Source organism: Apium graveolens, chromosome 8 (genome assembly GCF_009905375.1).
Source record: "Apium graveolens cultivar Ventura chromosome 8, ASM990537v1, whole genome shotgun sequence".
Classification (NCBI taxonomy): Eukaryota; Viridiplantae; Streptophyta; class Magnoliopsida; order Apiales; family Apiaceae; genus Apium; species Apium graveolens.
In genome coordinates, this window is record NC_133654.1 from 113,178,893 (window position 1) to 113,202,897 (window position 24,005).

Consider the following 24,005-nt stretch of genomic DNA (forward strand, 5'->3'; position numbering starts at 1 on the left):
ATTCCTTGTTCGAGTTAAGACATTATGTTCTGATGACTGTTAAGTTCTGGTATAGGTCTAAGTTCTGATTTTTCAGTCTAACCCTTTACTTGACTTATCTGTGAGTAAAATTTGGTAACAGTCTCAGATTAATTTAGAATATGTTGAAGTGGAAGATTAATAGTCTATGGTTAGGACTAATGGCACTCGTCCTTGAACAGTTCACTCTTGTTACATGTGCACATTCCTTTTCAAATGACTGTTATTCTTTTTCAAGTCTAGGGAGATGAGGTAGACTTAACTCTATCTGTCAGCATTAAATATCTTCGCGTCTCCTGGCATTCTCTTGCCTATATAAACAGCCACTTCACATTAGTCTTTCCATCAATTTTTCTCACAATCTTAACTTCATATTCTTTTTCAAAAACATCATGGTCCGATTCAACATGTTTTTGAATTACTAAAATTTTCATATGGAGCTAAGCTGCGCCGACTGGCAGCAGGAGTGGCATGTAACTGCCATTCCTGAAGAGATATGGGGCTCTGTCCCACAGGCGGTGCTGAACCGACTTCTGTTCTTCGAGATGGACTACCAGCTTCATCTTGATCGATTGGAGGAGGAAAGGCGGGAAGCTATCCGTCAGCAAGAGCGAATCATTCGACTTGCTATCTTGTTTGTCGAAGATAGGAAGAGGAAGATGACTTAATCTCGTCTTCTTCCTGTTCTTCTTCATCCTCAGCTTTGTCAGGCTTCTTAGCTAGGACTAAGGCTGTTGATGTTAGATTTAGAAGCTTAGGACAAGATTGTAAAAGTTCTGATGTAATTTCAATTTCATCAATGTATTATTTTGATATATTAATGGAATTTGTTTTTGTCTTATGATCTTGTCTCTGAGAAATTTTGATACGCATTGATAAATCCTGATAAATATTCTGATGATCGTATAAATTGTGTCTGACTTTAAGTTCTGATACTGTTTTATCAGTACTTACTTAACTGATTGATTTTACTCATTCTCACACACAGTTTTTTTTCAGAATATTGATATTGCAGAGTAAAATATTTGAATTAGTGGGAACAGTTTCAATTTTAAATTAAAACTGATTCACCTTGATTAATGGAATCTAGGTAAGTGGAACGGTTTTTCCTTGAAAAACTGCAAGTGGGTGGTAATTATTCCTTATTTACCGTGCCCATTACTTTTTGCCTTCTCTATGTATAACAGGTGTCAAGGTATTTACCACTACTTTTAAATGCATGTCTGCCATGTGTCCTCAACGGTTACTTTTTGTGTATAAGTAAAAGAGAGCAAAGATTGTCAAATCTTTTATTTACCTTTATATTTTATCTCTCTCTTTACTTTTCAACTCTCTCATCTACTGACGATTTTCTTTTAAGAGGCATTTTCTCAAACACATTACAGGTTACCGATTTCTTTTCAAACATAATGGCACCCAAGGACATTCTCTTTGATGGAGCAAAGTTTGTTCCTAATAACTTCTCTGCGATACTAAACACTACAGAGGCACCCTCTGAACTTCATTTCATTCAGGACTTTCTCACTAGTTCTGATATTGGGTTTGCTCTAACTGAGCCTACATCCATTTCTGGAGTTCAAGTACTGGAGTTTTGGAGGAGTGGAGTATATGACAATGGTGGTGCTCAAGGGTCCCCAAGTTTAATATTTTCATCAGGGGAAAATGAGTATGTTGTGACTCTGTCTACGGTTAGACAGGCATTACAGCTACCTGAGGATTGTGTTTATTCTACTGTTGATGACTCAGTTCTTCAAAACATGATGGTTAGTCTGGGATATGAAGGAACATTGACCAAGCTTGGACAGTTGAAGAGATCTTTCATAAGGAGGGAATGGAGTTTCTTCTTTGATTGCATTACCAAAGCTTTCGCCAACAAATGTTCAAATTTTGATGCAATTCTCATATTCAGCCAACAAATCGGGTATGCACTTCTAAATCACACTGATTTTGATTATGCACGAGCAGTCTTAGGTTCTATTGGGGATAGGATGACAGAAGATCGCAATACTGTATATTTTGCAAGATTTTGTCAGCTTATTTATAGTTTTTGTTGTAATCAGCCCCAAAATTTTGGTGATCTAATTCCATCTTTCAGAATAGCTAAGAGAGCTTTTACTGATTTATTATCTTCTGATAATAAAAAGGCTGTGTTAAGACCCCTCTTAATACCTTTATCTGTCAAACAAGCCTTAATCACCTATGATCCTGTTAAGTACACTGCACTTTATTCTGATGTTCAAACATCGGAACCTGGTTCATCAGCACCTACCACCTCTACTCAGCCACCTCAAACCTCTCAACCATCTCTCAGAACATATCTCAAGTCCTATGTGAAGCCTACATCTTCTAAGTCAAAGAGAATAAAGACTGTTTCTCAAACACCTCAGAAGAAGAGGAGGATTACTTTGAGAGATGAATCAGATTCTGAGGAACAGATTCTTTCTTCAGAACCTGTGGTAACTGCAGCTGAGAAAAAGATTTCTCAGAAGGATTCTGAACTTGGAGGATCTAAGCTTCTCAAGAGGCTTAGAAAAATGACAATTCTTGAAACTTCCAAGGACTCTAAATTACCAAGGAAATACAAGAAACAGTGGGCAAAAAGGCCAGTTTCAGATGATGAGGAGGAAGCAGCTAAGGAAGGGGATCAGGAATCTCTGATCTCACAAGAAAAAGAATTTGATCCAGTTACTTCTTCTCCATCCACTCCATCTCAGGAAACTGTATCTGACAAGGCTAATTTCCCATCTGTGTCTCTTGGTAATCAAGGCACAAGTGTTGATAATGCTGATCAACACTTAGTTGTGCCTGGAGTAATTTTCTTAGAAGCTCCAACAACAACAAATCTTTTGCCAACACCTGTTCCTGATGCTATTCAAACTCCGGAATTATCTAAGTCACCTTCTCTGCATCTAGACACTGATGATCAGACTTTAGGTGAGCATCAGGATATGGCTGTTGATCAGAACTTAGCATCAGCTCAGCAACTAGAGGATGCTGAAGCCTCCATTGCTACTCACACTGCTATTATATCAGATGATACTGATTCTATAAGTTCTGATGCTGTACATGCTGGAGATACTGGTGATGCTGCTCCAACTGCAGATACTGATGCAGCAGGTCCTTCAGGACATATTCCTCTTTCTAAGTCTGAACTAGTAAAGAAGTTTGATACAGAGGAACCACCAGTGCCTTGGAGTGAAACTCCTGCAGGACAGGAGTGGACTAAGGAATGGAACTCAGTCTCATGTATTCAATCTGCGTTACATCTTACTGAGCACTTGACTAAAGCTGATGAAATGTTAAATTCTGATGATTCCAAAACTCAGCTTCGTGTCACTGCATTGAGTACTAAACATCTACAAGGTCTTCATTCAACTACTCATGCAGAAATACACAAGATTCAGGAGAACTTTATCAAACAAGAACAAGTTTGGAAACTTGATAAGAAAAAGTTCTTTCAACCATCTATGGACAGGATTGCTTATATTGAGAAGACTCAAGATCGTCAACAAGCACATATTGATGATATCTGCAAAATCAAGCTTCTCAGCAATCACAACTGACTGAAATCCAATCTTCAGTGGAATTGCTTATCTCTCTTCTACTTCCTGCTGATGCCAAAAAGGGGGAGAAAGTGATTAAGTCCAAATGCAAGGATGACAAGACACTGCAAGGAAAGGATGATGAAAAAGATGACCAAGGAAACTCTGGAATGGGTGGAGGTCATAGTCAAGGTAAAAGATTCTCATCAAGAAATGCTGAAATTGCAAGTCACAGGATAAGTTCTGATACTGGGAAGAGAATAAGTTCTGATATTGGTAAAAGAATAAATTCTGATGAACTTCTAGATCTTGATGAAGAAATGTCAAGACAATTATTTCTTCAAGAAAATCCAGGAATGGACTTGGAAAGTTTAAAGGAAGAAGAAGATAGACTTAAATCAAAGAAAGCCACATCTAAATCTGAAGCTTCTGGTAAAAAGTCACTTCCAAAACTGAAAGGTATTGTGATTAAAGAAAAGGCACAAACTGAAGCAACATTTGCTAAATCACAACCAAAGATAGATCCAAGATCCAAGGGTAAAGAAAAGGTTGGTGAACCTGTTAAAGTTTATGTACCTCCTGTTGATGAAGAAATTACTGATAAAGAAGATAATCTTGCTCGGACTTCAAGAAAAGTTCTTAAAACAACCTCTGACATGGCTCAAGTTGTTCAGAGTCAAGAAATTAAAAGTTCTGATATTCAAAAGAAGCAAGTAACCTCTGACACAGCTCAAGTTAACTTGATATCAGAAGGAAGATCAAAAACACTCCTACCAGGATTCACTAAAGCAAAACAAACTCAACCTTTGAAGACTACTGCAAGTCGTTTTGAAGCTAGAGTAGTTACTGGAAAGGAAGCAAGAGATAAAACTGGATTGGGAAGTGCTGATGAAAGAAGAGTACACAACACTACCAATGATCCAACTTCCTTGAGTGAACCAGGTATTGGAGCAACTCCTGAAAGATTGAATCAACTGGAATCTGTACAAATGGTTTACCATACCTACTTGAAGGAACACATCTTGTTGTATTTCATGACAGATGGTAGGGTTTATCATATAAGACAAAATGCCATTCCATTGAAGTATTTTGAAGAATTGGAGCATGTATTATTCTTACTTCAAGTGGATGACAGATTGACAGGGACTGCTGCAAACTATTTGAAAGAACAGATTCAGAGACAGAAAAGACTTTATTCTGTTAAGTCTGACAGCATATATGTTCCAAAGTACAGAAATCACAATGGTGATATTGTTGATATGAAGCCTAATACTGCACAGATCAGAACATATCTTGGTATTAAGGGGCTTGAATTTAATCTAGAGTCTGACAAAGCTTATGTCATAAGACTAGATCAGGAGTTGAGAAAAGCAAAGATTAATGATCTCAGAGCTGCAATATTTCAAACTGGTGAAGATACTGCAGAGCTTAAAGATGTCAAACGGAGAATGATTGATGAACTCAGATATGCTGAGAAATGTTTGTTGAAGAATTATCTCAGAACAACTCCTGACATCAGAGAGATCAGAAAATGATGAAGCCAAGTCGAAGATCTACAACTGCTTAAATTCTGATGTGTATACAGACTAAAGTTGTTATCAGAAGTTGAATTGGTAAAAGCTTTAAGGACTGTAAGTTGTAGTTATCTTGTCTAATTCTCATGCATTTGTACTTAATGTTTTTGACATCATCAAATATCTGTTAAACTTGTATATTTTTCTAATTTACAAGTTGGGGGAGATTGTTAGATATATTTGATAATGTCATGGCTAATATGTTTTATGTTTAGATTTCAGATCTTATTTGAACAGGACAAATCAGTACTTAACTGACCAGTACTTATACTGGACGTCAGGACTTAAGGGATATCAGTACTTATGTTATCAGGAGATAAGCATCAGGAGATAGATATCAGAACTTAAGTGCTGGAGGACGATCAGATAAGGACAGTAGCTGATTAAAGTTAAGAAGATCAAGATAAACATAAGAAGAGATATGCATGAAGAAGGAATTCCGTAAAGAATGGAATACTTGGAAGAAAAGATATCTGATTGATATATATTAGGAAACAGAATTATATTCCATATCAATTAGCGATTATCTTGTAACTGTGTAATATATAAACACAGACATAGGGTTTACACTATAAGTGTTATCATTATCGAGAATATTATTTATTGTAACCCTAGCAGCTCTCGTGATATTTTGTTCATCACTGAGAGATAACAGTTCCAGATTGTAACAGAGTTTATTGTTTCAATAAAGTTTGTTTTCTGTTACATAAGTTCTTGAAGTTTGATTTGATTGTAATAAACACTGTATTCATCCCCTCTACAGTGAAAGTGTGACCTAACACTTCTTATCATCAAAAGATACATTGATGGAGACTACTACAGTGTGTGTTCTTAGATTAAACACTCATTAAGCTTTTGATGCCAACAATGATTCCTTCATCAGCCTTTGATTCAAAATTTCCAAGCTGATCAGTGTGAGTTCTCAAAACAAAGCACTTACATCCAAATACATGAAGATGTTTAAGACCGGGCTTCTTTTCTTTTAGCATTTGATAAGGAGTAACACCATGTCTATTTATCAGAGTGACATTCTGAGTATAACATGTTGTGTTTACTGCTTCAGCCCAGAAGTAAGTGGGTAGTTTTGCTTCTTCTAGCAGAGTTCTGCCATCTTAAATTAAGGTTTTGTTCTTCCTCTCAACAACACCATTTTGCTTAGGTGTACCAGGAGCTGAGAATTATTGTTCTATTCCTTTATACTTGCAGAATTCCTCCATTTTTGAGTTCTTGAATTCAGTGCCATTATCACTTCTTAGAATTTTCACTTTATAAGTGGATCCATTTTCAATTTGCCTTATGTGGTCCAGAAGAATTTCTGGAGTTTCATCCTTCCTGTGTAGAAAATACACCCATGTATATCTAGTGAAATCATCAACAATTACAAGTCTCTACCTTTTCTTGTTGATGAAATTATGTTCACTGGTCCAAAAAGGTCCAGGTGCAGCATGTGTTACGGCTCAGAGATAGAGAATTCTGTTTTGCTTTTGAAAGACACTCTTCTTTGTTTAGACTTTTGGCAAGCATCACAAAGACCATCACTTGAGTATATCATGTTTGGAAATCCTCTTACAAGCTCCTTCTTGGCAAGTTCATTGATTGAGTTGAAGTTGAGATGTGAGAGCTTCTTATGCCAGTTCCAGCTCTCATCTACTGATGTCTTAGAGATAAGGCAAGTAGCTTCCTTTTCAAGACTTTCATGTAGCCTTGCTTCATAAATGTTACCATGTCTGTATCCTATCAAGACAATTTTCTTTGACTTGTTATGAACAACTTCGCAGTATGAGTCATAGAATACAACATGATAACCTATGTCAGTGATTTGACTGATGCTCAGAAGATTATGCTTCAGTCCTTCCACCAGATCTACATTCTCTATTGCTACCTTTCCAATTATCAAGTTGCCATATCCTAGAGTATGTCCTACATTTCCATCTCCATAAGATACATCTGGGCCAGCCTTCTTCTCAAATTCTGATAGCATGGATTTATTTCCAGTCATGTGTCCTGAACATCCACTATCCAAGACAAGTGTATTTTTCTTGTTACCCTTAGGCTCAGAAGCAGCAGGATCATCAAGACTAGCCATCATGTGTCATGTGCATAATATGTGTTTTCATCTTTAGAGTCAGAGGAGTCTATCCAATTCTTGCTTGAAGTGATCAGGGCTTTGCTCTTCCCTTTATCATGCTTTGTTTTCTTGCACTCTGAGGCAAAGTGACCAGGTTTATCACAATTGTAGCACTTGATCTTTGTCCAGTCTACCTTCCCAGCTTTAGAGTCCTTTCCATCTTTTCTCCCAGTTGACTTCTTTTCACCCCCAGTGAACTTTTTCCTGAAGCTCTTACCAGCAATGCGGCCATTTGCATGACATCAGAATCTGTCATGTTCTCATCAGTTTCAAAATCAGTATTATCATCAGGATTTGATGATGAATCATCAGTATCTGATTCTGGAAAATTGTTCTTCTTTCGTACAGCTCCAACAGACTTTTCTTTTGAAGCTTTATCATTAACTTTCAAAGCAACGAAGTATAGGGTTCGAGATAATTATTCGAAGTAGTCATAGGAATTCAAGAAATGGTGGTATATCGTCACATTTGTATATATGTCGAAAGGGTGGAAGATTGGGCCAAAAACCCTTGAAAGTTGAAGATAGGGTTAAAGGAAAACGACCTCGAGATGTCATTCCTCGAACTTGTTGTCGTGCTCGTATGTGTGTTGCTCAGATAGTAAGCTCAAACAAATGGGAAGTAACCAAGGTTAACCTAGAGCACAATCATGATATGGTTACATCGGATAAGGTACAATTCATGGAAAGATCACGCAACATAGATCTGTTTACCCGATCTTTGATTGAGTTATTCAACAAACCGGGTATCGAGACCCCGAAAGTGATGAATTTACTTAGTGAAACGTGTGGTGGTATTGAAAAAGTTGGTTTTTCCGCTCAGGACGTACGAAATGTAATACGTGACATTCGAAGACGGGTTTTTGATTCCGGTGATGCGGGGTGTGGATTGGTTTTGTTAAGAGACTTGCAAAAACAAAGTGATGTAAACTTTTCGCTTCATCCAACGAATCAAGTATCATACCAACACAATGAACTACATCATTCATATTTCCCAATAAAATTTTCATCATTAATTTTATCATCATCATCGCCATTAGAAGAATCATTACTATCATCAGAATCACCGTGAACATCGTGATTCTTCCAACCGAAACCAACATCATCATCACTATCTATTAAAACATGCGTTTTCCCTTCCCCGGATCATTAACTTTATCTTCAATGCTATCAACATCTATTACTTCATCATCATTAAAATTTTTACGATAAACCCTCTTTTTTGGGGGGGGGGTAACATAATTAAAATCGTTATGATCATTAGATGAACTTGAATAATCAAATAAATAAGAAGCCATGAATTTTGAATACTAACCTTGATTTTCAGAAGAACAAATTTGAGCAGAATGTTAAGCAGCAGTAAAAACAACAGTATAAGATCAAAAATACAGGCAAAATAAGGTAGGTATGTGCATTTACTGCACTACAGCATTGGATCATTGCGGGCGCAATGAAACAATGCGGCAGTGCATACACTGTACACGCCCCCCAAGCCAACAGCTGTAAGTATTTAGAGTTTTAAAAAAAATGTACAACACACCCCCCAATGTTTCATTGAAGTTCATTGCGGGGTTTTTTTCGTTTTTTTCTGTTTATTTCTTTAAAATTAGAAGATTAATCAAAAAAATATTAAAAAATAGTTTCTAGACTTATTATATTTCTTTTATATGTTAAATTTTAATTTTAAAATATAAATGTTTATAAGAGTAAGTTACTTATAATATGCAACTATTTTACTGTTAGGTCCCAATGTGTTTGTTGAAGGGGGGTTGAATACAAACAATACCAAATAATCGAATTAAATGCGGAATAAAAAATGTGAAACAAAATTCAAGTTAAATAAAAATATTATTAAACTTGAAAGGTGTTACAACAACTGTATCGATTACAAGGAATTAATCTCAAATTAATTATCACAAATTTAGAATAAATTCGACATGAACTTTTTCTATTTTTGCAATAATTAGAATCAAATGCTAAACGCGATTTGAGATTAAGTTCTAGGGATTTTGATCCGCTAGATTGTTACACAAGAACAAGATAAAGATTTCTAGTTGATTGGATTTAACTTTACAATCTAGAAATTGATCTTGAAGTTTTGCAGAGAAGAATAAAATGTTTGCTGCGGCTGCTCTGTTCTTGTTTGTTGACTTGTGTATTTGATGATTATTCTTTCTGCTGCTTCTGTTTCTTTTTAATTCATTCAACAGAATTGAATTGAACTGGAATGACAATCCTGAGCTCAGCAAGACTTTCGGTACGACAATCAAATGAACTAGCAAGACTATCAGAATGAACTAGCAAGACAATCAGAATGAACTAGCAAGACAATCCTCCTCCCAGTGTAACTTTCGGTGAGACTATTGTTTATACTAGCATGACTTTCGGTATGACTATTGATTGTCATACCGATTGTCATACTAGTACAATCAGTTTGACTTGCTGAATTTAAATGAATTTTAATCCAATTTAAATTCTAAAAATTCCTAAAATTAATTCAGAATTAATTAATCAATTAATTAAATTAGATGACTTAATTAATTAATAGAGAATTAATTCTAGTCTTCAACAGCACCCATCTTTCTGCAAATCTTCTGAAAATCACTGAAAATTATGAATCAATTCCACCACTTCAATGTTGACACTCGATGTACTGTCTGGTTCATGAGTGACTAACTTCCGTGATGTTTCTTCATGTCTTGACTTTGACACTTTGATTTTCTTCAGATTAAATCCTTGTAATTAATGATACTCTGACGAGATCTCTGTCACTTGATTAAATCCACAATCTTGATTTGCATCACTGAGGCTTGATCAATTTCTTGAGCTTCTTCCAGTGAATTAACTCCTCAAGTCTGTAGATGAACCTTGTTTCTGAATCCTCTGACAGATGTTACTTTGCGAGATCTCTCTGACGGTAGATCCACTATTTACTTATTACATTCTTATTTGAGTTGAGTTGAATCCTCGAATATACAAATAGGCTATGACATATGACTTACAATCTCCCCCTATTTGTTTGTTAGACAATAACACACAAATACCTAAAGGATAACTCAACTAACAAATAAGAAAAAGATATAAACAGAAATACAAAGTAAATAGTAAAAAAGTTTCTGGAATAAATATAACATTTTCCAGCTTCCAAATAAGATGTTCCTCTAGACTGAACATATCTTCAAGTAGTTTCATTTTCTTTTGTACAACCACATTTCCTGTTGAGAAGCCCATATCTCTCTTGCTTCTCCCCCTATGAGAATCAGCTGATTAAAGAAGATCACCTTCGTTTACCACCTCTCCCGTACAATAGGATCCGCAGATAAAAGCCAATGGTACTCCCCTTTTGAAAACAGCTTCTCCCCTTACTTAGAAAATCACCTTGTGTTTGCCACCTCTCCCGTACAATAGGATCCGTAGTTACAAACAACAATGGTGTGGTGTAGTGTACATATGCAGGATCTTTTTCTTACTCCCTGCTATTTCTCCCCCTTAGTTGAGGAATCCTCCAAACTATTACTTAAGCTTTTATCTCCCCCTTAAAGAAGGAATGTATGCCGTCGTCTGAAGGAGTTCTCATATTCACTTGGTTGGAAAAGAAATAACAAGTAGTTTCTCTTTCTTCCTCACTGTGAGTGTGTGATTCTGTTTAGTGTACCTCACATGTGTTTCACTCTTTTCTCCACTCGTGTTTACACTCTTTCTCACAAGTGTATCACTCATCTCATAGCTCCATATTCCAGCTGTACCTGCAAGGAAAATCACCTTAGCCATCCTTAAGGAGGTCACAGGTGGTGCAATGGGAGTTCGAAAATCCCCATCCTTGTTAAACTCGTTAGATGAATCTGAGTCATAATCTACAAGTTGCTAGCTTCCCTTTTAGGGTTCCAAATTTGAATTCTGGGAAGGTAAACAATGATCCAACGAATTTAGCATAAAGATCAAGGTTCCCTTCAAATGTCTGTGAAGACATTTCCTTGTGACTCATCAGGTTATATCTGAATCATTGTCAACAAGTTGCCGATCTGCGCCTATGTCAGATCCACTATCCGCAGATGCATCCAGGGGATTTAAGCCTGGGGAGGTAGACACTGACCACTGACATATGGCTTTTGGATCAGTATCCTCTCCTAACACCTGTAAAGGTAATTGGTCCATTAACGAACCTTGAACAATCGAATCTGACCTTAAAATGGTCGAAACTCTTGTTTCCGTCAACTCATCCTTTGTGTGTGTAACCTTTCCTTGTGTATTAAGAATTGTTTATATTTGAGGTGGTGACACTACATCGGATACCCTGGCCGACAGGCAAATTTCAATAGACGCACCCTGTTGAGAGAATGAATCTAGTAACTATTTTTGTGCCTTTTCAACCATTACATCTTTTTGAGAAGATGTATGGGGGTTAGCAGTTGTCTTGGTTTAAATACTACTCATCTATGTAGGAGACAGAGCTACTGGGTTGACTACAGAACCTTCCTTATGTGGTGTACTAAGGCACTATCTCCCTCACGCTCATTCATACTACATTTAGTGGTAAGAGAGTGTCGGTTGGTTCTGTTTTTGTGTTTGTCTTTACAGTCTGGGATAGACGTTGTGGGTTTTCAACCTCATGACTGTCAATGAAAGAAAGTCATTGGAGACTGAACCTGTAACACAGCATATATGGCACTATAGAGATAATGATGTACAATAGTGATTTCAAAAGATTTTACATGAAATAAGAAATCACTAATGTAGAAAGAAGTTTGATTTTGTTTTTTTAATATGAATGAGTTTTTGATAAAACATTGATCACTTAGGGTAAAGTCTAAGTAATTCTCATTCATGTCAAAAGCTTACAAATATCTGCAACATAATGTTAACAACATATCATTGACCGATACTTGTCAAGTACTTTAGATACTAATTGTTATGTTGCATTATCAATATATCACTGCACATATAAAACAATATGATTGTGCCTAATGATAAGAGAGTTAAAAATATGACGACTCTACTAGTTCATATTAAACAATAACTTCAGTTAGAGTGCCATACCATGTTCTTGACGATTGCTTGAGTAGTACACTAGTTCATACCAACCTGAAGTGAGATTGTGAAGAAGAGATTGCTTAGTCCAATAGATCTGCAGCTGCAAAGTCCATGAACTGTGGTGCATTGACTTCCTCTTTTGACTCACCAACCAGGAGTACACTTGTACACATCTTACTAGAGTCCAATTCCAAGTGTAATGTGCAGCAGGTGCCTGATATGTCATAATATTCTCAAGTCTCGTCACTGGTTATGTTAGATTATGCTTCCTGATAATAACCTAGCACACTATACAAAATTTTCAATGATAACATTCCCAGCTTGCAAACAGCCATATCCCTTGGATAAACCTTTGCTGTTATCTCCAAAGGTAACCAGGGGGCCAGCTTTCTCAATCCTCATTTGATAGCAGGGCTCTATCTCCGGTCATATGTCTTGATGATCCACTGTCAAGAATCCACACTACCAGTTACACCTGTATACTGCCCTGCACTTCAAATGGATTAGACCTTCTTCGGAACCCAAACTTGGTTGGGCCCGGCATACTTGTAGAATTGTCCTTTGTCATGCAAAACAACATTTTTAATTTTAACGATCTCAACATTTTCAATGACTGAACATTTGACCTTGTAAACAGCCTTAACAAATTTCTGTTTAAGCTTAGGCACAAATGTCTCCTTTCTAGCCTTAGAAGGACTGACAGTCCTAGACCTATCATGCTTCTTGTTATTCACATGCTGACGAGGAGTAGTCTTATCATTAGAAATATGCTTACCATTAAAATAAGCATACATCATATTAAAAGCACAAGACATACAATTAGAAACACCACATGCTTTATGAGAGTGATTAATAGTGGGCAATTTATGCATGGCAGACATGGCATTTTTGTTATCCAACTCATGTGTGTCTGAGTTAGTCTCAGTTGCTTTCACAACTTTGACTGGAACTTTCGACACACTTGACTTGGAAACAACCTTCTCATTAGCATGATCTTCAGCACGTATTTCTTCCTGAATAACAGAAGAGGTCGCATCAAATGGTTCAACAATTGATGGTTTATAGAGGGGTTCATCAACACCCTTAAGCACATGTGGTACTTCCCTCCCTTTAGCACAGACACGAGGAGGGGAGTTTATGCCTAATTCTCCAATAGCAGCATTGTAATCATAACCTATTCCAGATGTTTGATTAACAGCTTGCTTACTGTAGAACTCTTTAGCCTTCGAACAAGAATTGAAGTAGGCTCTAACCTTAGTCTCAAGACCGGTGATCTTGTCTTTGAGAATAGCTTTGAGTTTTCTGTAACAGTCAACTCTATTCTCTAGAAAAGATACTTGTTCTTTTAATTTGTCTTGATTAATGTTCACAAGTCTTAATTCATTGACCTCTTTCTCAAGGTCTGTGATCTGTAAACTTAACAGTTCATTATCACGACGTGCACAATCTAAGTTACCTCTTAGATGATAAACCATTTCAGCATCAGAAAGTTTTACCTCTATTCTTGACGATGAAGCTTTTCCATCAATAGCCATAAGAGCAAGATTTCCTTCATCTTCATCTTCACTGTCAGTATCATCCCAGCTTCTTCCCTTTGCCAGATAAGCCCTTTCAGAGTTCTTTCTTACTTGCTTTGGCTTCCTACATTCTGTGGCAAAGTGTCCCAACTCATTGCAGTTATAGCATCTGATGGTGCTTCGATCAACCATCCCTGTTTTGTACCCACCACTGCTCGTGTTAGAGGATGAAGATCCACCTTTCTGGAATTTGTTGTAGTTGGACTTGTACTTAAGCTTGGGATTCCTCCTGAATCTAACATTAGAGAATCTCTTGACAATTTGGGCCATTGATTCATCTTCCAATTGCTCCAGCTCTTCCAAGGAATAAAAATCATCACTTGATTGATTTATAGTAGGAGGATCATATTCTGCTACTAACTCATTTTCCTCACCCTTGGAAAACTGTACCATTCTTTCTAACTGTTGAGATTGTTGTTGTTGTTGACCTTCAGCTACAAGTGCAGTAGATGTGCTGACCATTCTATCCTTCCCGTAGACTTCCTTCTGTTGAATCTGCTCCAACTCATAGGTTTTTAACACTCCATAGAGCCTGTCCAAAGAAATCTCACTCAGATCTCTAGCTTCTCTAATGGCAGTGATTCTATGTTCAAGATGAGCTGGCAGTGTTAAAAGGAACTTTTTGTTGACCTCCCTGATTGAATAATACTTTCCATTGATGTTCAGGTTGTTGATCAACGCATTGTACCTCTCAAACACTTCAGTAATTCCTTCTCCTGGATTTGATTTGAAATGCTCATAGTCAGAGGTTAGGATTTCCAACTTGTTCTCCCTAACTTCCTCTGTGCCTTCATTAATCACCTCAATAGTTTCCCACATGTGTTTGGAATTTTTACAGTTCATCACATGTCTGTTCATCAAGGGATCAAGGGAATCAATTAATATTAATTGAAGGCTGGCATCCAAGGAGGCTTCTTCCTTCTCAGCTGGAGTAAAATCTTCGGGCTCTTTTGGATAGGTTCTAGCTTTAGTAGTCACCACACCATCTATTATTACCTCCGGTTCAATAACCATCGGAGTTTTTATACCCTTCTTTAACAAGTTTGAATATTTGGGATTTGCAACTTGTAAAAATAATAGCATCGTCTTCTTCCACATGATATAATTCTCTTTATCAAATTGTGGAATTTTAACGGTTCCAACTTTATGTGAAGTCATTATGAATTTTTGAATAAATAAAAATTCAAGGAGTTGAAAAATCACAAAAGTCTAGGATCTTGATTTGTTCGTTAATCAGAAGGCTCTGATACCAATTGTTAGGTCCCAATGTGTTTGTAGAAGGGGGGTTGAATACAAACAATACCAAATAATCGAATTAAATGCGGAATAAAAAATGTGAAACAAAATTCAAGTTAAATAAAAATATTATTAAACTTGAAAGGTGTTACAACAACTGTATCGATTACAAGGAATTAATCTCAAATTAATTATCACAAATTTAGAATAAATTCGACATGAACTTTTTCTATTTTTGCAATAATTAGAATCAAATGCTAAACGCGATTTGAGATTAAGTTCTAGGGATTTTGATCCGCTAGATTGTTACACAAGAACAAGATAAAGATTTCTAGTTGATTGGATTTAACTTTACAATCTAGAAATTGATCTTGAAGTTTTGCAGAGAAGAATAAAATGTTTGCTGCGGCTGCTCTGTTCTTGTTTGTTGACTTGTGTATTTGATGATTATTCTTTCTGCTGCTTCTGTTTCTTTTTAATTCATTCAACAGAATTGAATTGAACTGGAATGACAATCCTGAGCTCAGCAAGACTTTCGGTATGACAATCAAATGAACTAGCAAGACTATCAGAATGAAATAGCAAGACAATCAGAATGAACTAGCAAGACAATCCTCCTCCCAGTGTAACTTTCGGTGAGACTATTGTTTATACTAGCATGACTTTCGGTATGACTATTGATTGTCATACCGATTGTCATACTAGTACAATCAGTTTGACTTGCTGAATTTAAATGAATTTTAATCCAATTTAAATTCTAAAAATTCCTAAAATTAATTCAGAATTAATTAATCAATTAATTAAATTAGATGACTTAATTAATTAATAGAGAATTAATTCTAGTCTTCAACAGCACCCATCTTTCTGCAAATCTTCTGAAAATCACTGAAAATTATGAATCAATTCCACCACTTCAATGTTGACACTCGATGTACTGTCTGGTTCATGAGTGACTAACTTCCGTGATGTTTCTTCATGTCTTGACTTTGACACTTTGATTTTCTTCAGATTAAATCCTTGTAATTAATGATACTCTGACGAGATCTCTGTCACTTGATTAAATCCACAATCTTGATTTGCATCACTGAGGCTTGATCAATTTCTTGAGCTTCTTCCAGTGAATTAACTCCTCAAGTCTGTAGATGAACCTTGTTTCTGAATCCTCTGACAGATGTTACTTTGCGAGATCTCTCTGACGGTAGATCCACTATTTACTTATTACATTCTTATTTGAGTTGAGTTGAATCCTCGAATATACAAATAGGCTATGACATATGACTTACATTTACATAGTTTTGTGAATATTTGGCACAATAGTTGGGTCAGATGATATTTCTTGACATATAAGTTATAAAATATTAATTTCAAATATCCAATTATACGGATGTTAAAATATAATTTTTCTAATCATATCAAAAAATTACAATATTTTTTAAATTTCATCCTTTATATTAATAATGGAAAACATATTTATTTTTTTCTTTAAAATTAGAAAATTTATTCAAAAAAATATTAAAAAATAGTTTCAAGACTTTTTATATTTCATTTAATATGTGAAATTTTAATTTCAAAATTTAAATGTTCACAAGAGTAACTTAATTAAAAAATGTAACTATTTTACATAATCTTGTGAATATTTGACACAATAGTTGAGTGAGATGATATTTCTTGACATGTAAGTTATAAAATACAAATTGTGACGATCCAACTATACGGATGTTAAAATATAATGATTATAATTATATCAAAAAATTATGATAATAATACATATTAAAGACACCGCTCTTTCACATAACATTAAAATATATAAATAATATTAAAATTTTATTAATATATGTTAGTATTAAATTATTAATATTAATAACTATTTAATAATTAATTTTTTTTTTCATTTTTTTTGTAATTTTCAAATATTAAATATTAATAATAATATTAAATATGAATATCATAAGGTGTTAATATTAAATAGTAATTTAATATTAATTCATACTGACCATATAATAATTCAATATAATGATATAAAATATGAATATTTAAAAATATTAATATTAAATACTAGTTTGGGATGTGGAACATTCCAAACTAGAATTTAATATTAATATTTTAAAATATTCATATTTTATATTATTATATTGAATTATTATATGATGAGTATGATTTATTATACTTTAAAGTAGTATTGAAAAGCGTGTAAAAAAGTAATGTATATAATTAAATGAGACAGAGGGAAGTTTAGTATAGATAGATGAGATTAAATAAATATTATATATATTAATGTATGGGTACGATGGTCATATTAATGAAACCCCCTTTTGTTAATATTTTTTTCACGGACTAATAATTTAATTTAATGATTAAAAAAACTGAAAAAGGTATAATCATAAATTACTGATATTACTAAAAAAACAGAAAAAAATCATTCGCTAATGACTGAAGCAGCCGAGAAGAGTGTGGAAAACGAAAGCAGTGAAATGGCCGCTTCCGCCATGGATGGTGTCGCCGCGACGGCGCTCCGGTCAGTCCTCCACCGTGTTAATAACGCCGCCGTCAAGTTCGGTAGAAACGCCGATCAAATCAAAGTCGTCGCCGTTAGTAAAACCAAACCCGTTCCTCTTCTCCGTGAAGTTTACGACGCCGGTCACCGTTTCTTTGGCGAGAATTATGTCCAGGAAATCATCGACAAAGCTCCTCAGGTATTGTTATCTTTTCGAAAACTATATAATCTTTCTCGTTCCCAATATAATAGAGACGTTATATTTTTAATCTTGATAAGTTTATAATAATCAAGTAGAGTTAATAATTTTGGAAGACTTTTTATTTTTATTTTTAAAGGCAATGTATGTTCAATCTTGATAAATATATAATGTCGATAAATTAATAGATTATTTGGTAGTAGTTTAAAGAGGTTTTGTGGTAGATACGTACTGATTTAGTTTGGATTTGATTATTTTGGGAGGAAATGTTGAATGTGTTTGAGAACTGTTGAGTGAATTACAGCTTCCGGACGATATTCAGTGGCATTTTATTGGGAATTTGCAGAGCAACAAAGTAAAGCCTCTTCTCAGTACGTATTGCAACCTTTTTTCTTGATTGTCCACCTCTTTTCTTGTGTTTTATCTATATATGTGTGAATAGGTTACACTGCTATGTTTGAGTCGATATGATCATATGAACTGGTTTTGGCTTTTATAACGCGGAGTTAGAAATTCTAGGAAAAGAGGGCCATAGGTATTGGAAGTTGAATTTAGGTAGAGCTCTTATATATTTATGTGAAGTTGTTTTTTTTATGAAGCTCAAATTGTTAGTAATGTACACATATCGTGATTGTTTTTCTGTATCATCTAATGATGCTTAATGAGTTGACATTTGGTTGTTCCTTTAATTGACATGTTGTTTTCCTGCATATCAACACTAGTCATAATCTTCACAAGCAGATCTTTGTCTGGCTCTTTTTGTTTGTATTTTTTGTGGAATTGTTTTTGAGTAAATGGCATGTTATAACTATAAAATCATGAAATTGCTTTTAACAAGAATAGTAATAGGCTTTTTCTTTTACCATTGGGCAGATGGTGTACCAAATCTTTTCATGGTCGAGACTGTAGATGATGAGAAGGTAAGCAATTTATATGAAGTGTTTTCCTAATACATGGATCATGGGCAAATTTTACAATATCTATTGTTTTTTTGAAGAAATACATTATTTATATTACAATATTTATTGTTGATCAAAAAGTAGAGATGGCTTATGTGAACATTGTTTTAGGTCTGAATCAATGTGCACTAACCTCCAATTAGGTCTTTCTTTTTTGATTATTTGACAATAAGAAACATATTAGAAGCAAATTTGGAATTAGCAATTAGTATGGTCATTATAAAGTACTAGTCAACTACACATATATTGAACTTGTAAAGCTCGCGACTGATCTGCTCTCATCTACAATATCAACTGACAACTTGTTTGTCTTTTCATACTATGCTTCTAAGATATCTCTGGATTCCATTGCTAGTTCCCAATAAATCTTAAGCGATGTTTATTTACTTAAGACTGTAAGAGATCAGTAGAAGCGAGCCCCTATCAAAGAATGACATTGCGCGGGACTTTCCATTATAGTAAGAGACCAGTCAGTGTATCTTTTTTCTTGTAAAGCATCCAGGGTAGGAAGGAATATATTAATGGCCCGATGTAATATTGTCGAACTGTCTATCTATTACATGATTAAACTCTACGACAAGTGAACGCACTATAGTAGAATTCTCTTAATGCTAGGTTGATGAAAGATTGCGTCAATGCAGGAAGAGAAAGAGCTCAAAATTAACATAGTTATAGTTGAGAAGCAAATTCTTATTTTTTTTAATTTATAGGCTGCCTAGAACTCGCCTTCAGTTATCATCTATGTCTCATTTTATAAGTAGCCTAAACATGAAAGAGATTAGATGGGGAAGCCTGAAATCAATTTCTCTTGTTAACCAGTTGGATCAAGTATGATCATCATATTAATATATCAACTCTATATCCATAGCACTGTGTTACAACTGTTCCACGCTTTCAATGATTTAAAAGTAATTATTATCAGTATTCTATATCTTATAATTTCAAAAACAGTCAGTATGCAAAGACTAATGGAGCTAGCTGATGTAATATAACAATGTATAATAGAATAAATCTGTATATTGAATAATTATTCATCTCCCATAACTTTTTGGCATGGAGAGGGAGCTGTTCCTTACAGAAACTAAACTCACGAGATCACACGCAACTCCCTCGCGTATGTATACTGTGTACAGTGATCCTGTAAAAATTGTAATAATGTGTCATATTGCAGTTACATAACATCGTCATACTTTTTAATGATAGATTGCAAATCTTCTTGACCGTGTCACGGGAAGCATTGGACGAAAACCTTTGAAGGTGTTGGTTCAAGTTAATACTAGCGGGGAAGCATGTAAGTAAAGTGTGGAAGTGAATTTATTTTACCTACTGCACTAAAAATTAAGGAGCAAGGACTAATAAATTCATTGACAGATATTCTTGCTTTCTTTGATCAGCATAGTAATGTAATATTTTCATATATTAAATATACAACTTTGTGCAGCAAAATTTGGTGTTGATCCATCCGGTTGCATGGAACTTGCAAAACATGTCAGTTTGGGTTGTCCAAACCTTGAATTTTGTGGATTAATGACAATAGGGATGCCAGATTACACGTCCACCCCAGAGAACTTTAAGGTAGTGAGTCCAAAAACATAGCTCAACCATGCTTTGCAGTTGCCTCGCAATATGACCACTTAATATTTTATTGTCAGACACTAGCGAATTGTAGAAGTGAGGTCTGCAATGCTCTTGGAATGGGAGAAGAGAAATGTGAGCTATCAATGGGAATGTCTGGTGACTTTGAGCTTGCTGTAAGACCAATCTGACAGTTTAATTTTTGTATATGTTTTTTACTGTCTTTAAATATTTGTTGTTGTTGTTGTTGTTGTTTGATTTTGTACGTTTGAAGCAGGGCCGGCTCAACACTAAAGCCAACTAAGCCGTCGCTTAGGGTCCCCACATATACAAGGGCCCCCAATATTTTTTGTCCTATATATATATACATAAATATTAATAATTTTTATAAGAAAATTATTTTAGGTAAAAAATGTAAAATAGAAAAATTCTCCAAAAAAAATAATATCAAATTGGTATTAGAAAATATAACCTAGATTTATTTTTACCAAATTGAAAAAATAAATGACATTAATACTCTTGTGATACGTGTGCAATTTAGTTTTTCAAAACTATTACTTAACTGTTGTTACATTTGTTGGGGCTTATCAGTTTATCAAAAAATGTGCTCTTTAATACCAATAGCAAACATGTTGTTTTTCAAAAAATCTAAGGATAAATAGTTTAAACCTGCATAAATTTTAATTCTTTTTGCAATGTATTCACTTTTTCAAAATAATTAATTAAAGTGAATAAAATTGAGTTATCATTTTATTTTTAAATAATAAGAATAGCCAAGTAATTTATCATTTTATTGAAAGATTTAAGAAATATAAATTATTGTAATTATGTTATCATAAATATTATTTATCATATTTGTATAATATGTGTTCAAAATTCTAAAAATATACATTATGATCATAATTATAACAAAAATATATATTAAGAGAGTTTACTATGATATGTACTATGTATTATGGAATCAAAAATAAAAATATGTAAATGTCTATAGAAGTTTGAAAGACAAATACGTGTCATCCATAAATGATATGTCTTGGTAAACCTCATGTTCATTAAAATGGAGTTTAATTAAACATAAAAGCACCTAACTTCTTTTTCTTTTATCTATATAAATGATCAAATACACTATACAAAACAAACTTACTCCTCTCCTAACTTACTCCAGCCTCTTATAACTCATTAAAATGGATTTTTTAATATATCAAGTTGAAAATAGAACATAGATCTTTTGTTAATATACTATTTTTGTAAAAGTTTTCTTTATTATGTAATGATGCTTTTATTAATTAATTTGATATATATTAAAAAATAAGGGCCTCATTTTTAAGATTCGCTTAGGGTTTCAGACTTGGTTGAGACGGCCCTGGTTTGAAGTAATGTGTCACAGTCATAGTTTAGTAAGAATGGGCATAACCTTGTAAGTTGTGGATATAAACTTTCATATTTTCATTGGAGTATATTGTCATGTCTATAAAAACACCGTGCATAATGTTTAATATTATTGAGTGATAGAAAAATATAACTACCTGAAATATGGTACCAGATGCAGTTAATTTATGATTTTGGTTTGTACCGTGATCTATAATATTTACATATTTATATGTATTCAGATATCGCAGAAGATATCTCTATTGTAATGAAACTTTGGCCTTAAATGCAGATTGAAATGGGAAGTACCAACGTGAGGATCGGTTCTACCATTTTTGGATCAAGGGAGTATCCCAAGAAACAATGAAGTTAGTTTCCCAGTTTTCTGTAAGCCATTGATTTTGGACAGATGTATTCCGTTTAGATGTATTCCGTGTATTGATTCATCAAGACATTTATTTGTCCTAAATTTATTATATTCATAATACTGGAGTGGTGACCTTCATGGATTTGGTTGTATGGAAAGGACAAGACAATATAAAGTGTGCTATATGGCGGGACTATAGCGTGATATTATTTTATAAAGTGGAATAAATTGATAAAAATGGTTAACTGGTATGTGATTAACATCTTGGTCAATTTTATCCTATATAAATTAGCTTTAGAGTTCACGGTCTGGAGCAAACTAATCTTTTTAGAAATAGTACTGTAAAACGAACGGACTAATGTCCGATCCATAGCTAGGATTAAGTTGATAATATTTTTAAATAAAATCTATATGATTTGGTTATCAGAAATTCTATATTTTAAAAATTAAAATTAATGAACAACTCATATTTTCTTTTGTTATAATAATATAAGTTATAAAATTAATTTTAAATTATAATGATATTTTAGAAAAAAGTCAAATAAAATCAAAAAACATTTATATGTTATCTATATGTCCCTAATGTGTGCTAAAGGAGTCGGACAAATTTAGATTTGGCTGTGGGTTGACCCGTTTAGTTATTTTAAACTAATTAAAAAAGAGATTTTAATCCATATAAGTCGATATAAATCAATTTCTAGCAATTAAAAATTAGTAAACAAATAAAGAGCCCATGTATAATTTCAATCAAGACCCATATCATATGCTAACCTATTTTCAAATTCAAAAATCCTCACAATTTTCTCTTTTGATGAACCCTATCTTCTCCCAGGGCTAGCTCAACGGTAAAGCCAACTAAGCGGTCGATTAGGGCCCTACATATACAAGGGCCCCAATATTTTTTGTACTTTATATATATATATACATATAAATATTAGTTATTTTTATAAGAAAATTATTTTAGGTAAAAAATGTAAAATAGAAAAATTCTCCAAAAAAAAAAATATCAAATTGGTATTAGAAAATATAACCTATATTTACTTTACCAAATTGAAAAAATAAATGACATTAATACTCCTGTGATATATGTGCAATTTAGCTTTTCAAAACTATTACTAGACTGTTGTTACATTTGCTCGGGCTTATCAGTTTATCAAAAAATGTGCTCTTTAATACCAATAGCAAACGTGTTGTTTTTCAAGAAATCTAAGGATAAATAGTTTAAACCTACATAAATTTTAATTCTTTTTGCAATGTATTCACTTTTTCAAAATAATTAATTAAAGTAAAGAAAATTGAGTTATCATTTTATTTTTAAATATTAAGAATAGCCAAGTAATTTATCATTTTATTGAAGATTTATGAAATATAAATTATTGTAATTATGTTATCATAAATATTATATATCATATTTGTATAATATGTGTTCAAAATTTTAAAAATATACATTATGATCATAATTGTAATAAAAATATATATTTAGAGAGTTTACTATGATATGTACCATGTATTATGGAATCAAAAATAAAAATATGTAAATGTCTAAAGAAGTTTGAAAGACAAATAGTGTCATCCATAAATGATATGTCTTGGTAAACCTCATGTTCATTAAAATGGAGTTTAATTAAACATAAAAGCACCTAACGTCTTTTTCATTTATCTATATAAATGATCAAATACACTATACAGAACAAACTTACTCTTCTCCTAACTTACTCCAGCCCCTCATAACTCATTAAAATAGATTTTTTAATATATCAAGTTGAAAATAGAACATAGATCTTTTATTAATATACTATTTTTCTAAAAGTTTTCTTTTATTATGTAAAGATGTTTTATTAATTAATTCGATATATATTAAAAAATAAGGGCCTCATTTCTAAGATTCGCTTAGGACCTCAGACTTGGTTGAGACGACCCTGTCTTCTCCTATCTTCT

The 24,005-nt window shown here is 33.7% G+C and overlaps 1 protein-coding gene across 2 annotated transcripts; it reads left to right on the plus strand.

Annotated features, from left to right (window-relative positions):
• Nucleotides 1–17,497: 17,497 nt before the first annotated feature.
• On the plus strand, nt 17,498–22,318 carry LOC141679078 (uncharacterized). 2 transcript variants are annotated; one of them, XM_074485561.1, is made up of 7 exons: nt 17,498–17,798; nt 18,103–18,169; nt 18,672–18,718; nt 19,961–20,048; nt 20,199–20,332; nt 20,410–20,508; nt 21,993–22,318. In XM_074485561.1, exons 1-7 carry the CDS (start codon nt 17,532–17,534, stop codon nt 22,065–22,067), a joined length of 777 nt encoding a protein of 258 aa, XP_074341662.1. In that variant the 5' UTR covers nt 17,498–17,531; the 3' UTR covers nt 22,068–22,318. The 2 variants fall into 2 exon arrangements, with proteins under 2 accessions (XP_074341662.1, XP_074341663.1); XM_074485562.1 differs by lacking the exon at nt 18,672–18,718 and having other exon boundaries at nt 18,103–18,153.
• Nucleotides 22,319–24,005: the final 1,687 nt, after the last annotated feature.